Raw genomic sequence first — 20964 nt, forward strand, 5'->3', positions numbered from 1 at the left:
GAGGGATGGATAGACGTCAATACGAACCGTAGGGTGTCGCGAATGATTAGTGTTACGTATGAGTATATTCTATACAACAAGAAGTCATTACACGAAATGTTTAGAAGAATGATTTTTATTTCTCCGATGTCTTTTTCATTTATTGGAATATAAAGTTTCTGCTAAAAAAAGGAAATGAAAAAATTTCATTACTAAATTTATTATAAGTGCACGCGTTGTATAAATATCCGAACTAAAATATTAATAACATAAGATATCACGTTTAGAATTATTAGCATTATATTTATATAAAAAAAGAACTGAAAATCACTAAAAGAACAATAAAAACATTGTTAGAAATAACTTTCATCATCAATGTATCAATGTATATTTTATAGTCAATATCAATATATATGTAAAACTATAAATACTATGCAAAAAGGACCGTGTACACAACCTACAAAATTAATTACGAAGTGTTTGTCTACTTGCATTCCACTTCTACTGCATAGAATTCCCTAAAGAGTCGTAAACCTCTTCATATTTCTTTCACTAACCATAACACGACTTAACGTCTATTAGTCGTGTTTAAAATATGATTAATTGTACTTCTCATTGCTAGACTCTTGAAGAAAGAAAATATTGTATATAATATCTAATAAATCGATAAACAAACAATTACTACGAGCTACAAGAAAAATAGAATACTCGTGGTAGAAACAACTTGCTTGGTCATCCTCCTTCCCGTTAAAAACGTTAACACGCTAGACGTTTTCATGTCGCTTTTACAGGAACGTAGGTATACACAGGTATGGTCGATAGGATTCGTATCTGCAAAAGACTAGAAAGCGTCGTCGTTTTCCGCGCCTCAGGCACGACAGAGACATCGTGTTTAGAGCAAGATCCACAACGATGATAAGGTAAAGTACAATGCTTTGAATACCCATCCAGCATCTCGATAAGATCTTAACGTCCTCTAAGAGTAAACGAAATTAAATTCGCTCGGCGTTCTAAGAGCGGCCGAACGTAACCGTTAACACGAACCTAGAGCATAGTCCATGAATACGGATAGATACGAAAAGCATGAAGCAGGAGATCGATACGTTTCTTTCCCTTTCTCTTTCTGTATATCGTCCCTTCCCGTTCTTCCTCCGCCTTTTCTCTTTATATCCAGCCAGCAGTACTTCCCTTCCGTACTCACTACGCGAACAAGGGCTATCTCCCGATCGGTTTTCGTTTTTACTTTTCACTTTTCCAACTATATGGATTCCGTGCCAAACGTTCCACTCGGTTGACAACTTGCTCTGGATCATGCAACCGACGATAAAAGTGTCGTTTAGATAATCCGACCACGTGTAATGCGCGCTCACGCTGTCGTTATCTGCGCGCGTGCGATATCGCAAAGAGGAATGAATTGACGGCTCTGTTAGTACGGCACGAAGATATATCTACAAATAGAACCTTGCTGTTCGAACTACACACTAATTTCAATAGACATTTTGGAGTATAACGTAGTATATATACAGACGTATTTGAAATAATTGTAAAAAGATTACGAAGAGAGATGAGTTTTGTAAAAGTTAGCAAGTAACATATACAAGATGTTACAAAACGGCGTTAATCGAATTTAATAAGTGCAATAAAAGATAAGTTTACACTATTATGATTACTTACGGCGAAGCGTGTTTCAACGTAGTTTACCGACTTCATTAACTTGTATACTAGACGTTATTTATACTATTATTACCGCTGCTCTATTTTCTTTCAATTTTATGGGAAATAAAAAGGACGGTGACGCGAGAGACGATGAGACGTGGCACGAGATAAATCAACGCAACGATAAGGACGATGGATCACGCGTATATAACACAACACCTAAACGATTTTATTCCTTCCAGCGTCCATAAAATTAAACGAACCGACATTTACTGTGTTCTATGCAGTCTTTCATTCCTCTGTTTATCTCTTAACGTATATAGAACACGGAAAATAGCGGAGACAAAGGAACAGAAAAGGAACGTGGTATCGATAGGAATCGAGGCGACGAAGTGAAATCAGACGAGTTCCTCCTACAGTTTCGCTTGGACGATTCGCGCAAACGAGAAAGAAAAAAGCGGGCGTCACTACTAGAAGGTATGCGTTTGATTTTTCGATGGAGTCCCGGATCGTATAGACGCAGTCCGTAGGGGGATAACAATGGTGTCCCACGGGAGGACAGGCCTACCAGCCACCCAGAAAACTACCCCTTCATCCGTCGAACTCTTCATCGTCTCGGTCCTCCTGATTGTTTCCTACGAGTTTTCTCCATTCTCTGTCGATCTATCTCAGTCTACCAACACAAATATATTCCGTATTTCGCTCTTTCTGTCTCTTCGGCGAATTCTTCTTTTGCCTTTCACTCTCACCAATGCAAACACGAGTATTCCCGCATCTACAAAAATTTTCTCAAATTCAATATTTCCCCTACAGTCTACATAATTCATGAAAATTGAATCGTCGGCTTTTTGCCTTAAAATTTGCTTTTTGTTCTGTGAGCTTTTTTAAATTTCTTTTGGAAGCCGTATGTTACCATTGTCTTGTTCATGTATTTACATAGATTAATATTATTTTATAATTCTTTATTCTTCGAATCATCCATATCTTTAATACACATTCGTTGATTCTGGTGATCAGAAATATGTTGCAATTACACGTTATATCTGTTTTTGTATTTTAGAACGAAAACGAAACTTTTACACTGATTTACAAAAAAATATGTTTTTATAAAAATACACGATCTGACATTTTGGATAGTGTGGCGCAGTAGCCACGTACGTTGGCATAGTATACAATGCCGTACGGTCCTAAAGGTCGAAGAACACGTGGTTGGGGGTTTAATCTAGAGAAATGCTGAATAATAGAGGCGAGTAGAACAGGGCTTACGATTGGCTTATGCAATATTCAGACTTACTTTCCAGCCAAGTTCGCGTTCTAATTAAGTTCTCGGCGTCGAAGAGCGTTAAGCACCTTGTCAACCGTTTAACTCCGGTCCCCTCTGCTTTCAGATTCTTCCTCAAGTTCTTCCTCAAGTGCAACCAGAACTGCCTTAAGAATGCCGGCAATCCACGTGATATGAGACGCTTCCAAGTAAGTTAACGTATCAATTTTTGCTAATTAAAACGCTTAAGAAGAGAAAATTGCCAGCGTGGTCAAAATGTCAAATTCGTAATGTTTGATAAAAATTTGATGAATATATAACAGTGAATCTTCAGGAATTTGAATGATCTTTTTTTTTTAGAATATATGGATAGAAATGTCTTCTTTGCATTATGTATTTTCTTATATATCTTCATTTTCATTTCATTGGTACAAACCTTATACTTTAATCGTCAGTAACTTAATTTTCATATTTTAATGTAGCGTGAACTTTTATAACAATAATCTTTTAATTGTACATGAGTTTCACATGTAAATCACAAGTAAACCACAGATACGAATCAATTCTAAACATTATCCTAAAATAAAAACTCGTAATTTCATTACTGTTAAGTAACGTTTACATTAAAAATCCGAGAATCAGCCGAACGCATAAAACGTTATTTCCGAGTGAGAAAGAAATTAGTGAACAGTTAGATTTTCTTCCGCGTCTCGAATCTCTTTTATTCGATTACAAAGTGGCTGAACAGAAAGGGAACGTAACAATCGTGCGATAAGGCGGACGGAACCAATGGAAGAAGGCGAAAAGACAGAGCGCAAAGTTTTTGGTAATTTATTTTTTAATTCTACCTTTTGTCTGTGGAAATGGATACGGACGGGGTGGCGAGATACGGCTGTCGGTGAGTAGGAGAGACCGTTATACGGAGGTGGGGGTGGAAGGGGTGAACGGATACGGGGGTGGGTTGGTTGATGCCGCGCTGAGCTAATTGCCAACCCCTTGGATTACGTCTCTTGGATGGGGATCTCAACTTCCGACGATGGCCGACCATCGGGAAATTGCTGTCTCCTCGACCAACTTCTTCTTTTCTTTTTCGAAATTAAAAAAGAATGCTTCCAAGTGGAAGCTACGCATTTCTAGGCGTACTATACAGCGATACGCCGGCATGCTATTCCGACAGATTTTTCGTGTTCTCGTCTTCGTTCCTCTGGCCAGTTAATATAATTAATCGACGTTAGTTTGACTTGAAAAACTGCTGATGATTTCAACCATATCGATAAAAGAAATATATATAAGAAAAAAAAATTGTAAATTCTAAAAGCACTGTATAATATATTTGACCTATGATAACTTTAATATGATTTATTTTTTATATAATATCAATGTATATTTTTTTATATAATTTCCAAACCTTGTCTTTCAATTTTTCATGGACTCATTTTTGTATTCGACCACTTAAAAGTAAACCAAAGTTAAAGTACTTATTATTTCACCGAATTTGTTTAGAAATTGCATATTACTTGAAGTAGCGAATTAAAATTTTAGCAGTACTCTTTCCGTTTCCTTGAAAATTTCTCTGACGAAGGGCAGCCAGGTTATACTCACCCTTGTGCTGGCCAAGTTTGCACGACGTTACGCGCTAGGTACCACAGCCAACTAGCCAAGAAAGTTGAGAAGTTGCGGAAGGACAAAACTTCAGGCATTTACCAACCGCCCAGTCGATTTTATAAACGTTCTTTCTACTTTCTCCCGAAAATCATCGTTCTCTTGTTTGCATCCGGCAAACTCGAGGTTAACCACGTGGTTTGTTTCAATTTGTCTAAACTGCTATTCGCAAAAGTATGCTCTCTATATTATGGAAGTGAAAGAAATATACATACGTCACCAATAAAGTTACATTATTCACCTCACATATCAATAGAATTATTGTATAATTATATTTGTAAAGATTCTCCAACTAATATTTTATAAATTTATTTTGAAAGAAGATAATTTTATAATTAATGAGAAGGAATTTTCCTTTTATTAGTACGCAATATTTAAATAAGAAAAAATATTTAATAGTATTTACAATGCTCTAGGTTGCTTACACGAGGCAACCATATTCCAAGGCTCAGCTTTAATGAGATTATATTCATACATTTGTACGATAGTATCTATCATACGTGCAAATAGGGGGTCACGAGAGTCACGGAATGCATGGCGAATACACATAATGCAATGTAGTAAATCAGGTTACATTGCTTGTTCGCAAGAGATATGATTAACATATACATGCACTGTACTTACATAATACGTAAATAAAATTACGCAACGTGCTGTACGACATAGTTTCTGTACACACGCCCTTTTGTGTTCTATTTGACGATGGCTTAACATGTTTTAAACCATACCGGAGACTATAAATTTATCTGTACTACGACGTGAAACTAGAACTTCGATATCTATTTTTATTTATATATTTATTATTGTAAATCTAAAAACGATATGAAAATTAAATGCGATGTTGAAATTCTTTAATCTGTGATAGAAAAATTAATGTTGATAATTTGACCTCTTTTAATAACAAGAAAAATGTTTCATCTTATGTAAGATTCGAAATTATCTTAGGAATGTAATTTCTCTGTTCCATTAATTTGGATTATTTTATGGAATTAAAAATATACGTTATAATTTTACTAATTTTTTGTAAGTAAAATCTTATATCAACGAATTTCAACGTAACAGGTGGTCATTTCCACGCAAGTAGGAGTGGAGGGACCACTACTGGCCGTCTCGGACAACATGTTCGTTCACAACAACAGCAAACACGGACGTAGAACGAAACGATTGGATCCCAGTGATCCTGGTGAATACAACAGTGAGTACCATGAACTACGATTGTAAAGTAAATGATGCGTAAAAGCATCGTATTAGAAATAGATTTTTACTAACCAAATGCGATAGAAGTGTAATTTTAAGGTCGCATTTCGTACGATACAGAACGCTATTAATTTGCTGTAATATTATACAAAGATGATAATAACGTGCGATTACGAAAGTGATTTTACTTGCAATACGTAATTAAAATAATATAACGCTAGTAATCGAGTTTAAACAAAGCTTTTGTAACGATCCGTCTTTATCGCGGTGACGTCTTAAATACTTGCGATCAATCATTTCAGATATTTCATTCTTTCACGAATACATTATGATTAATGGCAATGCATGATTCATCGCAGAGTTCATTTGCAACGATTATAAAAAATGTAATATGCCTAGAAATAATAAAAGTATATGAAAGGCTTGTAACTTTATGTGAATACGAATAACGTTAAATATTAATATCACAATTTTTAGTGATATCCCTGCAAACTATGAATACTTATCAAATGTTGCTTTAAATAAAACATGTTGTAAATAAGATGACAGTGAATTAAATTCCACACGAGACGCGCAATTAATCGCGTACACGTAATCTTACGATAGTTCTTCGACCGATTTATAGTCGTCATTTACAATTGGAAGATCCTGGGCGTTCGAGCAGCGTTTCCCTTCCTTACGGAATTCTCGAATGAAAGGGAAGGGTACGGTAGCGGGGTGAGTTGGTTTCTTCGAGATCGGTATAACGACTCGAGAGCCATAGTAGAGGGTGGAATCGTAAGAGGAGAGGGAGGGGCATGCTCGGAGGATAGGATATAAGGAGTCATAGGGCAATTCAGCAAAGTTTGGCGTCGGTCGCGCATACAAACGGCTGATATCGTGCGGCCACCCCTTGACTACGCGCGTTCTCCTCTTCTCCTAGCTTTCTTCTTCCAACCTTTCTTCCTTGCTGCGCCAAGACAAGATGTAAATCAATGGGATGCGGGAAAACGAGGGATCCACCACGTTTCTCTCTGTGCTTTCTCCATTGCTCTTATTTCCTCCGTTTCTCTTCTCGCTCCTCTCCGCAGGTTTCAAGCTTTCTTTCCACCCTACCGTATCTTTTCGTTTCTTTTTTTGCCGGGCTGGCTGCCATCAAGCGGAAAGACACAAGTAGAACAGGAACAAAAGGGAACAAAGAAGGAGAGGAAACTCGGGATTGACCTCTCTTTTCTTCCCTTTTTCCCCACTTTCTCTTTCTCTCTTTTAGCAGTGGTTGCTGCGAGGTGTTGGTTTGTGAATTCTAAGTTTATGCTATCTCATCCTCTCAGCTTTCGCAACTGCTGTGACGCTATACCGCTAGCACTCTTTCCAAATTCCCTAGCGAGCAACTCCCAAAACGCTGAAACAGGCATACCGATGAGACAAAAGGAGAAGACGCGCTGAAAGGACAAAATCAGAGAGAAAGAGGAAACGGACAAAAAGATAGCTCGTAACTACAATCGAATTTTCCTATCCGTTTTAGAAATCGGAGTTTAGATCTGTCAAAGCTGCAACACTAAGATAGTGTTTACCAAATTTACTTACGCCAATGTCGAAATTACGTTTTATTTCACTGAAGTAGCTCTAACTAACATCGTTCATTACAATTTTAAATTTTCCATAAGCACCCGCAATCCATTTGTTAATATCGTAGTTTCTCTAATTACATCATGGAAAGTTTGTTTCTCAATGAAATTTAATTAAATATTAGAATATATATGTTTGCGTGGTTCTATTTACAAAGATGTAAACGATAATTAAGGAGCATGAATTATGCGAGTCGCCTAGGTAAAGAGAAAGCAGTTTGGCCATAAAACATCAGCTTAATGACGCCGTTCGCGGTGAAAGTGAAAGCAATTTCTTTCTGCAGAAGTTCGCGGGTCTTTATCAGGGTAAACGAAGTTATCGCGCGATCTCACAGTGATCAGAGAGAATCGGGCCGAACGTGTTGGAGTACAACGAGTCTTCGACTTTGGCCATGGTTTCGTGGTAAAAGAGGAACTCGAGAGAGTAGGAAAGAGTAGTAAGGGTAGCATCCCTTACCACTCGCTAGTGGCACGGGGGATTTTATTTATTCCGGGTTGGTACGCTTGTTCCGGCCTCCTCCACAGAATCCCTCTTTTCAACCCTCCTCTACCTCTTACCACTCTACCTCTTCCTACTCTTCTACCCCATGCCATCGCACCCGACAATTCTCCAGCAGGGTGGTTGCCAACGTCGCTGACTCTGTTTAACGACTTTCTTATACATTGAACGTAATAAATACCTTTGTCCCATTCAAGAATCTCCATTTACACGGAAACTGCTACTCTTTAACGCTGTACTGTCCTCGAGTACTTAAATTTTCTTCCACTTTATTGCAAACAGACGGTATAAACGTGCAAAACATTGCAATATAAGAATGCCGATTAATATCTTCATTTACAATAGGTACGAATAATTTTAATTTTTTTTATTAATATTTAATAGTCGATAGGAATAACCGTATCGTTATTATTAAATTTCCAAAATGTAAACCACTTCTGGAATACAGTCATTAACTTTTTGAGATCACACACGCCATGTCCACTGTCAAGATCTCCAGACCTTTTAAGATTTATACAGAAGCGTAAGCACTCGAGGTGGAAACTGTTTGAGCATCACTGGGAGCAATATACCATGATGTCAGCCACTCTGCCGTGGCTCCGCTCTGCCAGGGTTGGTACCGGGGGTGGCTTGGCTTCGCTGGGGTACAAAATGATATCATTGGGTTATAAATTCCAAGCAGAGACACCAGCGGCCCGATCGCCCCCCTCTCCTTTCCTTCTTGTTACAACCCTTCTCCGGCCACTCCAGCCCTCAGCCTCTTTCTCCTGTCCGCTTCCTCCCCTTTCTCTTTCTCTTACTCTTTCTCCTTGCCACGCTGCCACGGGAAATATATCTACCACGCGGCCTCGACCGAATAAACAGAATATTCAGATAATTTTCCGTATCCCACCCCCTAACTAACTGTCTCAGCTTACTCCGTGCGATCGGAGGTATGCGAGTAATTTTTCAACTTCCATTATTACGAGTTTTTCATTCTTGTATATCATTTCTTATTGTTTTCGTGATTTCAAATATAACACCGATATTACACTTCCGTTTATAAGTTCCGTTCTTGTACAGCACGTGATAATTACACTGTTTTACATTTTTATTTATGTAAAGAGTTTTTATCAATCCTATTAAATATTGTAAAGAACGCTATATTTTAGAAACTTTATATGTTTTTCTTTATTACCTGTGTACATTTTGTGCATTTTTACATTCCCAAATTTGACATAAATACGTACAAGTCTACAATATTCGTCTTGATATATGTATATATTTTGTATTTCGATTCTACCGTATACAGAAATTTGATATGTATATACATTTCATAAAATCTATTTTAGGGTAAATTAGGTCATACATAGTTAGAATGTTAATGCTTAGAATAATTCTATGGCGCAACACTACAAGCATACAAATGTAAATGGCTAATCATACTATAATGTTAAGATATTAACATTGCATATAATTTTCACTGGCGCTGCAGAAAGGTGTAATTTAAAGCAATATTTCGCTGGAATTAACTTCAAATTTCACAAAGTCACAATAACTTTAACAGCGTCGTTTATACATGTATGATGATATAGGTATAACTATACGAAAAGTTATAGAATACTCGTTGAAGAAAGACAATAAATGTTATTATATTGACACTTTAAAGCGAAACGTAATCATTATATCATGTTAAGCTAATAATATTATGTATTCGCAAAATCAGGTCTCTATACGCCTGTACCTCTTCAAACGCCGTGCATAAAAGCGATATCACCAAACGAAGGCTGGACATCCGGTGGATCCACGGTAATAATCATTGGAGAGAACTTCTTCGACGGACTTCAAGTCGTTTTTGGGTCGATGTTGGTTTGGAGTGAGGTATGTAAAATTTTATGTTTTAACAAAGATAATTGGAATAGAAAAAAATTTGTAACTGAACTAAATATCAAGATTTGGTTTTCAAAGCGAAAGTTGTACATTACATACATGTATATCTTACACTATACATATATACGTATCTTGCTTTACATTCATTTATTTTTTCTTCCAGCTAATTACACCAAACGCAATTAGAGTACAAACTCCACCACGACAGATACCAGGCGTCGTTGAAGTTACGTTATCCTACAAAACTAAACAATTCTGTAAAGGAGCACCTGGTAGATTTGTTTATGTTTGTGAGTATGATAACTGTATAACTTATGTAGATAAGAGATTCATATAATTTATATTCCAATGTAGGTAGGAATAATAATTAAATTTTATATCACATATGTATATTTATACATGTTTTGAATACTACAATCAATACGTAGAAGGCGAAAGATAACTAAAGAGCTTTCTGAACAAAGGGTGTATAGGTCTATGGTACCTAAATATACATATATGTATAATAGATGACGACAGAATATTTCCTAGAATTATTATGGATTATTATGATTTATTTTATAAACATAAAGAAACAAAGTTCTGTAGTTCTGAAGCTTCCGACGTAATTTATTCGATTTACTATTTGAATTTCTGAGCTCCTTTTCCATAAAACTTGGAAATTAATCGAGATTAGTATAAATGAATGCACAACCTATAATTACGTATATGATCCTATAGATTATTACTAATGTAAAGTTTTACACATTTTTCAGCGTTAAACGAACCCACGATCGACTACGGCTTCCAAAGGTTACAGAAACTTATCCCACGTCATCCAGGAGATCCTGAAAAATTACCAAAAGAAATCATATTAAAAAGGGCGGCAGATCTTGCAGAAGCCTTATACAGTATGCCGAGAAGCGGGAACGCTGGAATTACGGGAGCACCTAGAAGTCCAGGATCGGGCCATCCACCTGCACCACCAACATCTAGTTCGGCAACAGCGTTCAACTCGTACACAGGACAACTTGCAGTGACAGTACAGGAAAACGGTAGCGCGGCGAAATGGACAGACGGTAAGTATTATAGCGATATTCTATGTCTAGATCACACGATAACACAGTCATTATAACAATTAGAAACGCGAAACGATTACGGTGCAAGATACCGTGTCACGCTAATTACAAATAGCATCTGTTGCGGAAGTTAACATTGTCTATATATATATCTATATGGTCAACAACATATTCAAAATTAAAATATCTCTTAATAAGTACATATAATAAGTTATTGCATCGTTCCACGCGGGATCTCAAACGCGAATCTTATCTGTTTCATTGAACCTGTATAGCCAGTTCTGCGCATTTAATATTCGATGTATAACTTGACCCAACATCATTTGTTAAACAATTAGTCGAGTACTGGCGCGTAAAGCCAATCTATTTCTTTAACTTTAAACTTGTTCTCTTTCTTTTCTTCAGCTTCTTCTACAAACAGCATCAAAATAGAAATATATATAACACTTCTCTACGTCTAAATAGCGTCTTTCATATAATATTATACATATTATACAAAGTACAACAGAACGATTGAATTGACTCCAACTGCTTCGATATTGATAACACGATATGAAACTTAAAATTAGCTCGAAATAAACGCGTTTATCCGCCGTTATACGTCATCTCCTCCTCGTTCAGGTGTAATAGGCAAGACGCTATGAACAGAATGATGAAATACTGACGAGTTCGTCTGACGGGCAGGTTTCTATTTCTAGACGGTAGTTCCGTGACGACAGGAGCCGGTGCTGCAGGCGGAGGTGGCGGTGGTGGTAGCGTCGGAGGAAGCGTCGGTGGCAGCGCCGATGCCTATAGACAAAGCAGTAGCGCGAGTCCACGTGGAGTCGTGACCGGTGGTGGTTATTGCGGAAGTTCGGCTAGCACACCTCACAGTCACAGCACAAACGGAAGTTACTCGGTAGCCAATCCGTACACTGGTAGCCCGACTCTTTATACATCGCGTAAGTATATCTCATTCGATGATATCAACCTTGTCTCTGTATTTTCCAATTTTATTTACTTAATCCTGTCGATTCCGCTTCATGATTTTTGTAACTTCTCGACAATTCGAAATGTGTATCCGTACTAACAGAGTGATGGAAAATTCTATTTTATTCCGATCGAATGAAAAGAAAGTTAACAAAAGTACCTTCCCGATACATTTCGAACTGTAATTTAATATGCATGTTGTGTGTGAATTTGTGTACACGTGAAACTATGGCACGCATGCGCTTGTTACGTATACGTATGGTTCTGGCGCACGCACTTTATGATTTTCCCTTATGTGAAATTTTCGTTTTAGCGCACGAACAGTATGGCATTTTCTATACGTCCGGGGATGGGAGTGCGTTCGCCCCCGTAGTACGACCACCGACCACCTCAGTCCCACCGCACTGGTCCACACAGCACCACCTCGCCACAGCCGCCCAGTAACCGCTAACCGTCCACCATCACAACCACCATCATCACCATCACAACCACCCTATGCACTGCGATTAAAGAATTATGAGAAACATGCACGAGAGACGAGACTCGAGGATGTATGTACACACACGTTCATTTATGAATAATTGATAATCCCCATCCCGTCCTTGATTTCATTAAATTGGATATTACGTCTCAGTTGCCTCTGTATGTATCATTATTATGAGATATATTATGTGGATATTCAGCTGAATCTTTACTTTGAATTTTTGATATTTGACAATAAACAATGACTCGGATGTAATTTATGCGGTCTTCGAGATTTTTTATGCAATTTTTCAAATATTTGATCAATTTTAACATTATCCTATGACTATGTACTAAATTATAAGAGTGGCTAGAATTTTCTCAAGGTCGCTTCGTATTAAATTTTATATTGTTCGATATTTATTGTTCAATACTTTAAAACAAATTTACAAAATGAAATTATTTGCTGAAAAAGTAAAACGCTTCTCGTAGCTATATTATTATCGTGATATACGAGTATCCTCGTAGACGAAACGTTATAATATCATTTATTGCCGTCGATTGTTAAGAAAGCCACTTAACCAATGAACGTTAGCGTCGTTAGAGCGGTCGTTTTGTTGGCACGTGTCCAAACGACGCGACATAGCACGAAGTTCCAAATATAGTCCTTCACCTTGTAATGAGCACTAGTCATTGATATAAAATTACTCCTGTTTATTAAATCCTATGATATATATAAATTACAATTAGAGTATGCAGATACCAAATTTACTTAAACATGCATGAAAAAATTACTCTACATTTATTCTTATTATCTCTTCCATTTAAATTACAATTTTATTTCTGCGTATTTATATTGCTACTGTCCTTAAACTTTTTACTATTTTATTTATCTACACATAGTAAAGTACTAGAGTACTACAAGCACTAGAAACAATTAAATAACTATACCGATATAATTCAATTTGTTCTGCTTGAACTGGTGATTCCAGAACGCACTTCATATTACGATTTTATAAAGTATGCTTCCCCTTATCCGACCTCGCATTGATCTGTCTCTGCGTTTAATCAACTCCATTTTCGTTGCCAAGCGCAAGAGGATAAATAAGGAAATTTTAATCGAACGAATGATCACATTCTTTAGGCGTAATTTTAAAATAACGTGAAAAACATGCTGAACGAATATAAAGAATTTAATTCAAGAGAAATCTCTTTCTATAAATATTATAATCAACTCAAATATTATAATCCAAATTTATATTGTTTTTTAATACATAGCATTAGACGAGTGTAAGCACATAATCTCTTGCGACTGACCGTATATATTTTCGATTCAATTTTTCCTAAACATATAATTGCGCTTCGGTTAGATCTTCACATTTATAGTTATGTTAGAACAATTTAAAAGGGACATGTTTTCGAATCGCCAGTTCATTAATTACTTCTTAACTTGTAAGCTATAGCGAATGACACTAACATATAACCGACAGTGGGTATGTTGCAGGACTAGGAGAAGTGGTCAGTTCACCATTCAACATGAATCCATTTATGTTGCCCACCTGCAGTCAAGGATATTCAAACGCCGCCAGTCCGTTGCTCTCGTCGAACGGCAAATAGTGTTACGAGATGTAAGCTCCGACGAAAATATCGAGGGGTTATATGTTCACGGAAGCGACATCCATCGATGCGCAGGATTTCAACGAATTTGGATATTCTGATAATCATCGTATTCGCGATTGACAATCGCTTTCTTGAATCGAAATCGGTCCTCTCGATTCACGCATTTTATCTTTTCTCCAGTTGCCGCGTAACGGAAGAAGAAATCGTCGCAGAGAAGCATCTGTGTAATGATTTTCGTCGGAGCTGAGCGATGAATTCAGTTTTAGTGTGAGAGTATATCGAAACCAGAGCAAACAAAAATCGATAACGTTTTATCATTAACGATGATCGAATAAGTTAAGGAATGATACATATCGAAGCACATAGGGGTGTTTTCTTCATCTATTGACATAGTCGTTCGGTTCACATGTATAATACAATTTTTAGAGAATGAAATCGATTACATCCATTTCATTGTTAAGAAATATCTGATATAATGTTTAACTAATAAATTATTTCTTTTATATTTCTAATTATTTATCGTAAAATTGTATTCTACATACAAATTGATCTGATATTTATTTGAACAGAAGGAACAGAAACTCATCCAAATTGCTATTTAGTAAGTAAAACCATGATTATTTAAACGAATCATAACGTGTTGTTCTAGTAATCGAATTTACAATTAATAATGATGGTTTGAATAATCGATCGATCCATTTATCGGTGTTTCGAGGATCGAGGTTTCTATTCTGTCACAGAATGTAAAATTAAATGGCAATTTGGAGGATTCATTAGCATTTCTGAAAAGCAGCCGAATGACTATTCTCTTTTCGTGTCTCCGATATCGCTATTTTTTAACTAGCTATCTCGATACGAAAAGATCACTCTTATCGATAGAGTCGAGTACCTCCTTTGCCCTGCGTCTCCTCTCGTATACGAAATTATTAAAAAACTTGCGACAAAGTATTTTCAAGGTGTTTTTCTTCAACTTTGTAGTACGATGTTTCTAACGATATAAACGCCTAGTTGTTCGAGAGTTACAGAAGAGGCAATAGTATACGCAGGCGGGGACGTTCACAGGGTGCTGAGCAATTTTATATCAAAGCAAGCAAAGAGGCTAACGAGGGTCTAGGAAATAAAAATGACACCACTAGACGGACATATCGCTTATCAGTGAATAACAGACATCATAGTTTTAGAAAGCATTTTCGAGTTTGAAATTTTATCTTCCTACCCGTACGTTTTAAGAGACTAACCAATATCGGCTAGGTAGCGTAACGTCTAACTTGTAATTTGTAAATTTCCTTGTAAATATTGTTGCGATGTACAAAAAGATAAAAACTATTTCCAGGAATCCAACGAAACGATATTAACGTGATTGTAGGGCGAAAATTATTATATATAGATGTAAATAATCGTAGAGCGTCGTAGCTTTATTCATATTGATTAATACGCTGGCGATCCAATCTTTTAACGGACAAATCGACCGCGTGATCGTAATAATAAATAAATAAATACTCCCAGCTGTTTTCCATTGATATTTCTACTATCGGTAAAAAAAACTTGTTTCTTCCAACGTGTACATTTATACTGATTCGTATTCATGAAGAAAGAAGAAAGAAAGAAACGATGACTAGAATGTCTGAATGGAAAATCACGGATAACGATATGAATTAGGACAAAACGTTAAAAATTGGATTCGTCCGTAGCAATTGTATAGAAACGTATAGTTGATTTGAATCGTTCGATAAGCCGGCCCAAAACTAATTTCACAGAAAACGAATCTCACGAAAGTATACGAAGCATGTACCGTTGCAGAATTGAAATCTCCAATTAGTTCAGATTTTGCAGCAGTTTACGAGCATAAACCGTATCGTTTGTTTCTGAAACGAATGTCGTTAAAAGTTATTATTGTAAAAAGTTCCTTTTTGCATATCGACTTGGCAAGCTGACTTCCATTGTGGAAGACGCGCTCTTTGTCCCGAAGCCACGCTCTGTGATCTTGTGATCTTGATTATAATAATAATTATCACTTTCGTTCGATCACACAATGTCATCATCTTTTACATGGCGCGTCGTTCTTGTACGCATGCGAACGCACATGAGCATGTATACGCGCGTACAAACACTCGTCGATGTATATTAAAATAAATTAAACTTACATTTTTGAGAATTAAAATCAACAATACGAAATTTATTTGTGACTCCCCTTACGTCGCTTTAATTTAGCGAATTTAGTGTGGAATTTTCTAAATAGTAGCAACTATTAAAAAGAACAAACAAGTAATCACATTGTTATTACTTTTAATATATAATAGTAATTTTTCTAATAAACCTATGACGAAATATTATCTTTGAAACACACAAAAAATATTGTGTATTTTTATAAAATAATATATTTGCTTAATGATTACAATTTTTATTCCATTGGCTGAGTTAATATTACCATTTTATATTGTAACATTATTCTTATGTTTAATTGATTTTTGAATTTCGTACATTACTGTATGAAATTGTCCACTTTAAAAAGTTGTATTTATTTCATATTTTGGAAGTTCCCTTCGCAATTTTTCCAATCGTTTATCAAATCTTGTGAAAATTAATTTCGCGAAGTAAACTTTCATCTACGTTCTATTCGCAAATTATAGAATTGCATCAGAACCAGCAATCTAATAATAATTATCGCATTACATGGAAATAACAACTTAATCGCCGCGAGCATCGGCATAGCTCCCAGGAGAAACCACGTCGGGATCAACAAATAGCGAAACAGGATCTCGAGGACCACTTCGGTCCGATTAGTTCACATGGTGTCCTGTTACCTCGGCCAGCAAACGGTGGCGCGTACGGCGCGCGTTATTGTAAAGCTGTTTGTGTTATTAGATTTAGATTGGTCGACACGTGGCACGCGGTATGGCAGCCACGTGTCCCATTGCAAACGTTACAACGTGGATACAATACGAAATCGTTCTTCTTGCAATATTTCTTTCCGTGCCAACCCCTACAAAAACACGTTCTTTCATCGAGGATCCGTCAGTTTGCTATTATTTCCTGTACGATATAGCGACACTCGGTGCACTCGGCACGCTCGATGATTAATTATTAATACAACTGCAAATCATTTTCTCAATCTTCTCATTTTATGTCTATTGTTTCGATAATTAGTGTTTTTTGTTCCTAAATTAATTATTAACGTTGCTATTGGACCGTTTGAATAAGTGAAAAATAAAGCAGAATTTAACAGCGTTGAACGCTGAAGTGCCTTTATGTTGTACATTTTATATTTCAGTACACTAATAGGCTTTCTCGCTCAGCTGTTTCGATCCTCTGATACAAACAAGCACGGTCCTTCCTACCCACCAATCCACCACGAGCAGTCAGCTTACTTTTTTTTTTTTTTTGGCACGTGCGATCCCATAAAATTCTATACGAGGCATGTCGCGCTCGATCTAATTGGAATCTAAAAAAAGAGAGATCACTCAGAAAAGAAAGAGAGATAGAAACAAAAGGAGTAATTTTATGGAAATTCTGTAAAAAATTTTCCTCGTTCTAAGTAAATTCAAAATAGAAAGATCAAGTATCCGTATTTATGGTAAAATTATTTTCTTTTACAAGGCTTAATAATAATAAGAAATTTCAAAATAAATACGAATCTAAATAATTTTCAAGTAACATGAAAAGCTACAAATTTATACTCATCACACAATTATGTTCAGCCGTATAATTCAAGATCATTATGTTTAAAAATTGAAACGCATCTAAACTATGGATATTTCTCGTAGGACATAAACATCTTCTAACAGAAATAAATAAAAGATACGGTTCGAACTTATAGGAATTCGTATTTTGTTTCGTTTTCCACATTAATAGCAATTACAAAGGTTCGAGAAGTATGTTGACACGTTACTGCGTATGCTCTTTTGCGTCAGAGCGATATCGGGGTAGAATTTGAGTCGGGCGTCAAAGGGGATGAACCGGGACCGTTGGGAGCCGGCAGGGATAGGAGCAATCCGGTGATGCACCCCTGACAGTTCACTACGATAAGATCTGCTTTTCCGCCGAGTCGGCTCCATTTGAATTCTGTTTGTGAGCCCGAGTAACGCTACTCTTTCAATGTATTGTGCTTCTATCGATGGAAGAGAATATTACCATCTGCTGATTACCGGTAATCCTTATTCTGTGCTATTGAGTTTCCTTTTCTCTGCAACTCTTATAATATGATGGCAATAATAATAGTATGTGATGTTTGTAAAACAAGTATGAGAAGAGCTAAACTATCGTGAATTATGAACGTAAACATATATTTTAATATATTCGTATAAAATAAAAAATACAATTTGATTTATTTTTTAACAGGGCCATATCTTTTATTATTTTTGCCACGTTTATTTGTTTCAAACAATTCTTCCTTATTTTCATAATATCTATACTTTTTGTTCACATCATGTTTCTCTCTATGTTTGTCGTTATATAGTCTGTACTACTTTATGGTATACTTTGCTTTTAATACCGCACTTCGGTCTTCTTCTTACATATGTTTCCTTGCTATTTCGGATTGTTCCTCTTATACAGTATACAGTGGCGTGAAGAAGCTTCCGGAAATTCCCTTTATGTTACAATAAAAATAAAGAACATTTAGGTACTTAAAGAACTCTTTCACGTACGATTCTATCAATTAAATATTAAGTGTAGCTTATCATAAAATGTACTTATGATAAAAAGATTTCTTAGCAAGTTTAAGAAGATGTCATATTGAAAACGATTCCATAGCATCAGTTCTATTTGACTTGTGATACATGCTGATCATCTACTACACAGTTGAAGTACAAAATAAATCATTTTTATTGTTACTATTGGCAAAATACGAAAAATGAAAGAAGTAAGAATATTAATATTTGTTCTTTAGTAATTCCTTGTAAAAGAAAGAGGGAAAATACTACAATTTATGGCAGATATGTTATCCTAGAAAAGATCTACAGATCATGATATATGTACTGTGTATGTCTCTTTATCTATCGTAACACGAAGAGAAGTTCTAAAACCTTTTTCACACCACTGTATGTGTGTTAGAAATTACTGAGGAGAGATAAAACTGCTAGTTATTTGGAGATTCGTAAACTTCAAAATCATCTGCTTAAAAAATCGCTATTGTTAACTTATCAATGTAAGAAAGTATACTAGAAGACTAATGAAAGCTATCTCAAGTAATCAGAAATAGTAGAGTTTCTCAAAAAGCAATGCAAAAGAGTTACGAAACGAGATTGACAGAAGCTCATAAATCGGAAATAAAGGTATCTGATTTAAGTTTGTTGTAAATAGGAATAGCAACGACAGTGAGAACGACAGCTAAGTATTAATTGCAACAAACTATTTTCGTGTATTCCATGATTAATAAATTAGAGATCGTATCAAGCTTTCTCTCTTGCGGATTTACTTCGTTTTGATGAACGAGCGAAAAAGAAAAAAAAAGAAATCCTTATCAATAACAGTTTCATTCATTGAAATATTTATTTGTAGACTTATGTTATGTTCAATATATTATATTAAATGACGATTAAACTCTTTCCAAATATATCTATTATTATATTTCATAGAGATCAATGACGAGCAACATTTATTAATTGTTGATACAATATGCTTCGTAATGAGACACAAGTTCATCAACTCGCCAGGTTGGCCGAGCGGTCTAAGGCGCCAGACTTAAGTTCTGGTTCCCGATTGGGAGCGTGGGTTCGAACCCCACACCTGGCAAATATTTTTTTTTATTAGAAAATATACTTTAGATAATAAATGGATTATAAATATATAATTATCAAATGTTTCATTATATTTACCAACATAAGTTTCATTTTATTTACATTTAATTTACATTAAATTTTATAATAATAGAAAGATTCCTATTATTGTAGTATACATCCCAATTTTAACATAAGAACACTGGATAAAATTGCAACGTATAAGAAACAAGTTTACATTGATATTGTAATGTATAAATTCTTCGAACTTTATTGTAAACTTTAATTGCGAAGTATGTATATATTCCAAAAATTCAACTACTGAAGATCAATGATGTCGATAAAAGAAATCTCTACAATGTTTACACGTGATATACATATGCATGTATATAGTTGAGACACAGACGAGGCACAGGAATAGACGTAACATTCAATCGCATACAAGCCATAGTGAATGATGTAATTAATGTTCTGTATCTTGTCTGTTGGGCAATGGTTAGGTCATCAGATCAATGGTCAATCATCAGGTCAATGATATGAGTGTTATCGATCGTAGATAATACAATATATGTTGTATGAATGGTATGAAGAAATCTGTGTTAGCAGCTATTGAATTAGAGGTTTCCAAATGATCAATGGATAGCAAAGCTTTTTAACAACTGTAAAAACATTGTGATTTTTTTAACAACTACGATAAATTAAATAAATTCTGTATAACATCGTGTTTTAAGAAAATGATATCCATATAAAATAAAGGAAAACGTAGTTCTATATTAGGATTTTCATTTTTTCTTACATTATCTTTAATTACTACTTATTTGTACAGTTACTTTTAATACTTTTGGCCCAAATCAGTGCATTGCCTTTACAACGTATATACCGATTATTCATATTATTTTATTGGTACAAAAACACAACGTTATTTTAAATCAAAATGTTTCAAATGTCGAAGATGTTACGTAACAGTAACGATTTGATGACATCCACGAATCTTCTTTTACATATTTGTCAATGAAATAAATTTAAAAAGTTACACTAATCTATGCTATTGCTAAATCAAAGCAGTAAGGCAAATTGCGCGATATAGATAAACAGATTTTTAATTCTGATCCTTTAAATAACTTCTGAACGAATCGTATTCTTCTATCGTTAGAAAACTTCTTTTTAAAAAACCATGGAAGAACCTACCTAAAATATCTAAGAATGTAAAAGAAGAAGAAACAAAATACATATTAAGAATCATTAAGAATTATTAATATGCATGACATCCCGTTCCACTTGTATGCTAATGATTTTTTAAGAACCTTCGAGGCAGGATTAAGGATATAAGTTCCGTATCTCTATATATAACAATATAGGATATTACGTTAATAATTCGTTTCATTTCAGTCCTATAATTTATTTATGT

The 20964-nt window shown here is 35.5% G+C and overlaps 1 protein-coding gene and 1 non-coding gene across 5 annotated transcripts in view; both read left to right on the forward strand.

The window, feature by feature from the left end:
* LOC126869775 (transcription factor collier) overlaps positions 1-16000 on the forward strand; it is a 96343-nt gene extending 80343 nt beyond the window's left edge. The window contains exons 7-14 of one of the 4 annotated variants that reach the window (XR_007690996.1): positions 3024-3105; positions 5621-5753; positions 9567-9721; positions 9894-10020; positions 10486-10788; positions 11487-11729; positions 12071-12308; positions 13724-16000. Coding sequence is in view for 3 of the 4 variants with exons in the window: in XM_050626717.1 (XP_050482674.1) it covers positions 3024-3105; positions 5621-5753; positions 9567-9721; positions 9894-10020; positions 10486-10788; positions 11487-11729; positions 13724-13836 (1156 nt within the window). In the remaining variant the exon portion in view is untranslated. Of the gene's footprint in view, positions 1-3023; positions 3106-5620; positions 5754-9566; positions 9722-9893; positions 10021-10485; positions 10789-11472; positions 11730-12070; positions 12309-13709 lie in introns of those variants that run through there. The other 3 variants (XM_050626718.1, XM_050626717.1, XM_050626720.1) reach the window with 3 other exon arrangements.
* Positions 16001-19488: 3488 nt separating this feature from the next.
* Positions 19489-19572, forward strand: Trnal-uaa (transfer RNA leucine (anticodon UAA)). Its single transcript has one exon. It is a non-coding gene; the product is annotated as a tRNA-Leu (tRNA).
* The last annotated feature ends 1392 nt before the right edge of the window (positions 19573-20964 follow it).

This window comes from Bombus huntii, chromosome 9 (assembly GCF_024542735.1).
Source record: "Bombus huntii isolate Logan2020A chromosome 9, iyBomHunt1.1, whole genome shotgun sequence".
NCBI classification, from domain to species: Eukaryota; Metazoa; Arthropoda; class Insecta; order Hymenoptera; family Apidae; genus Bombus; species Bombus huntii.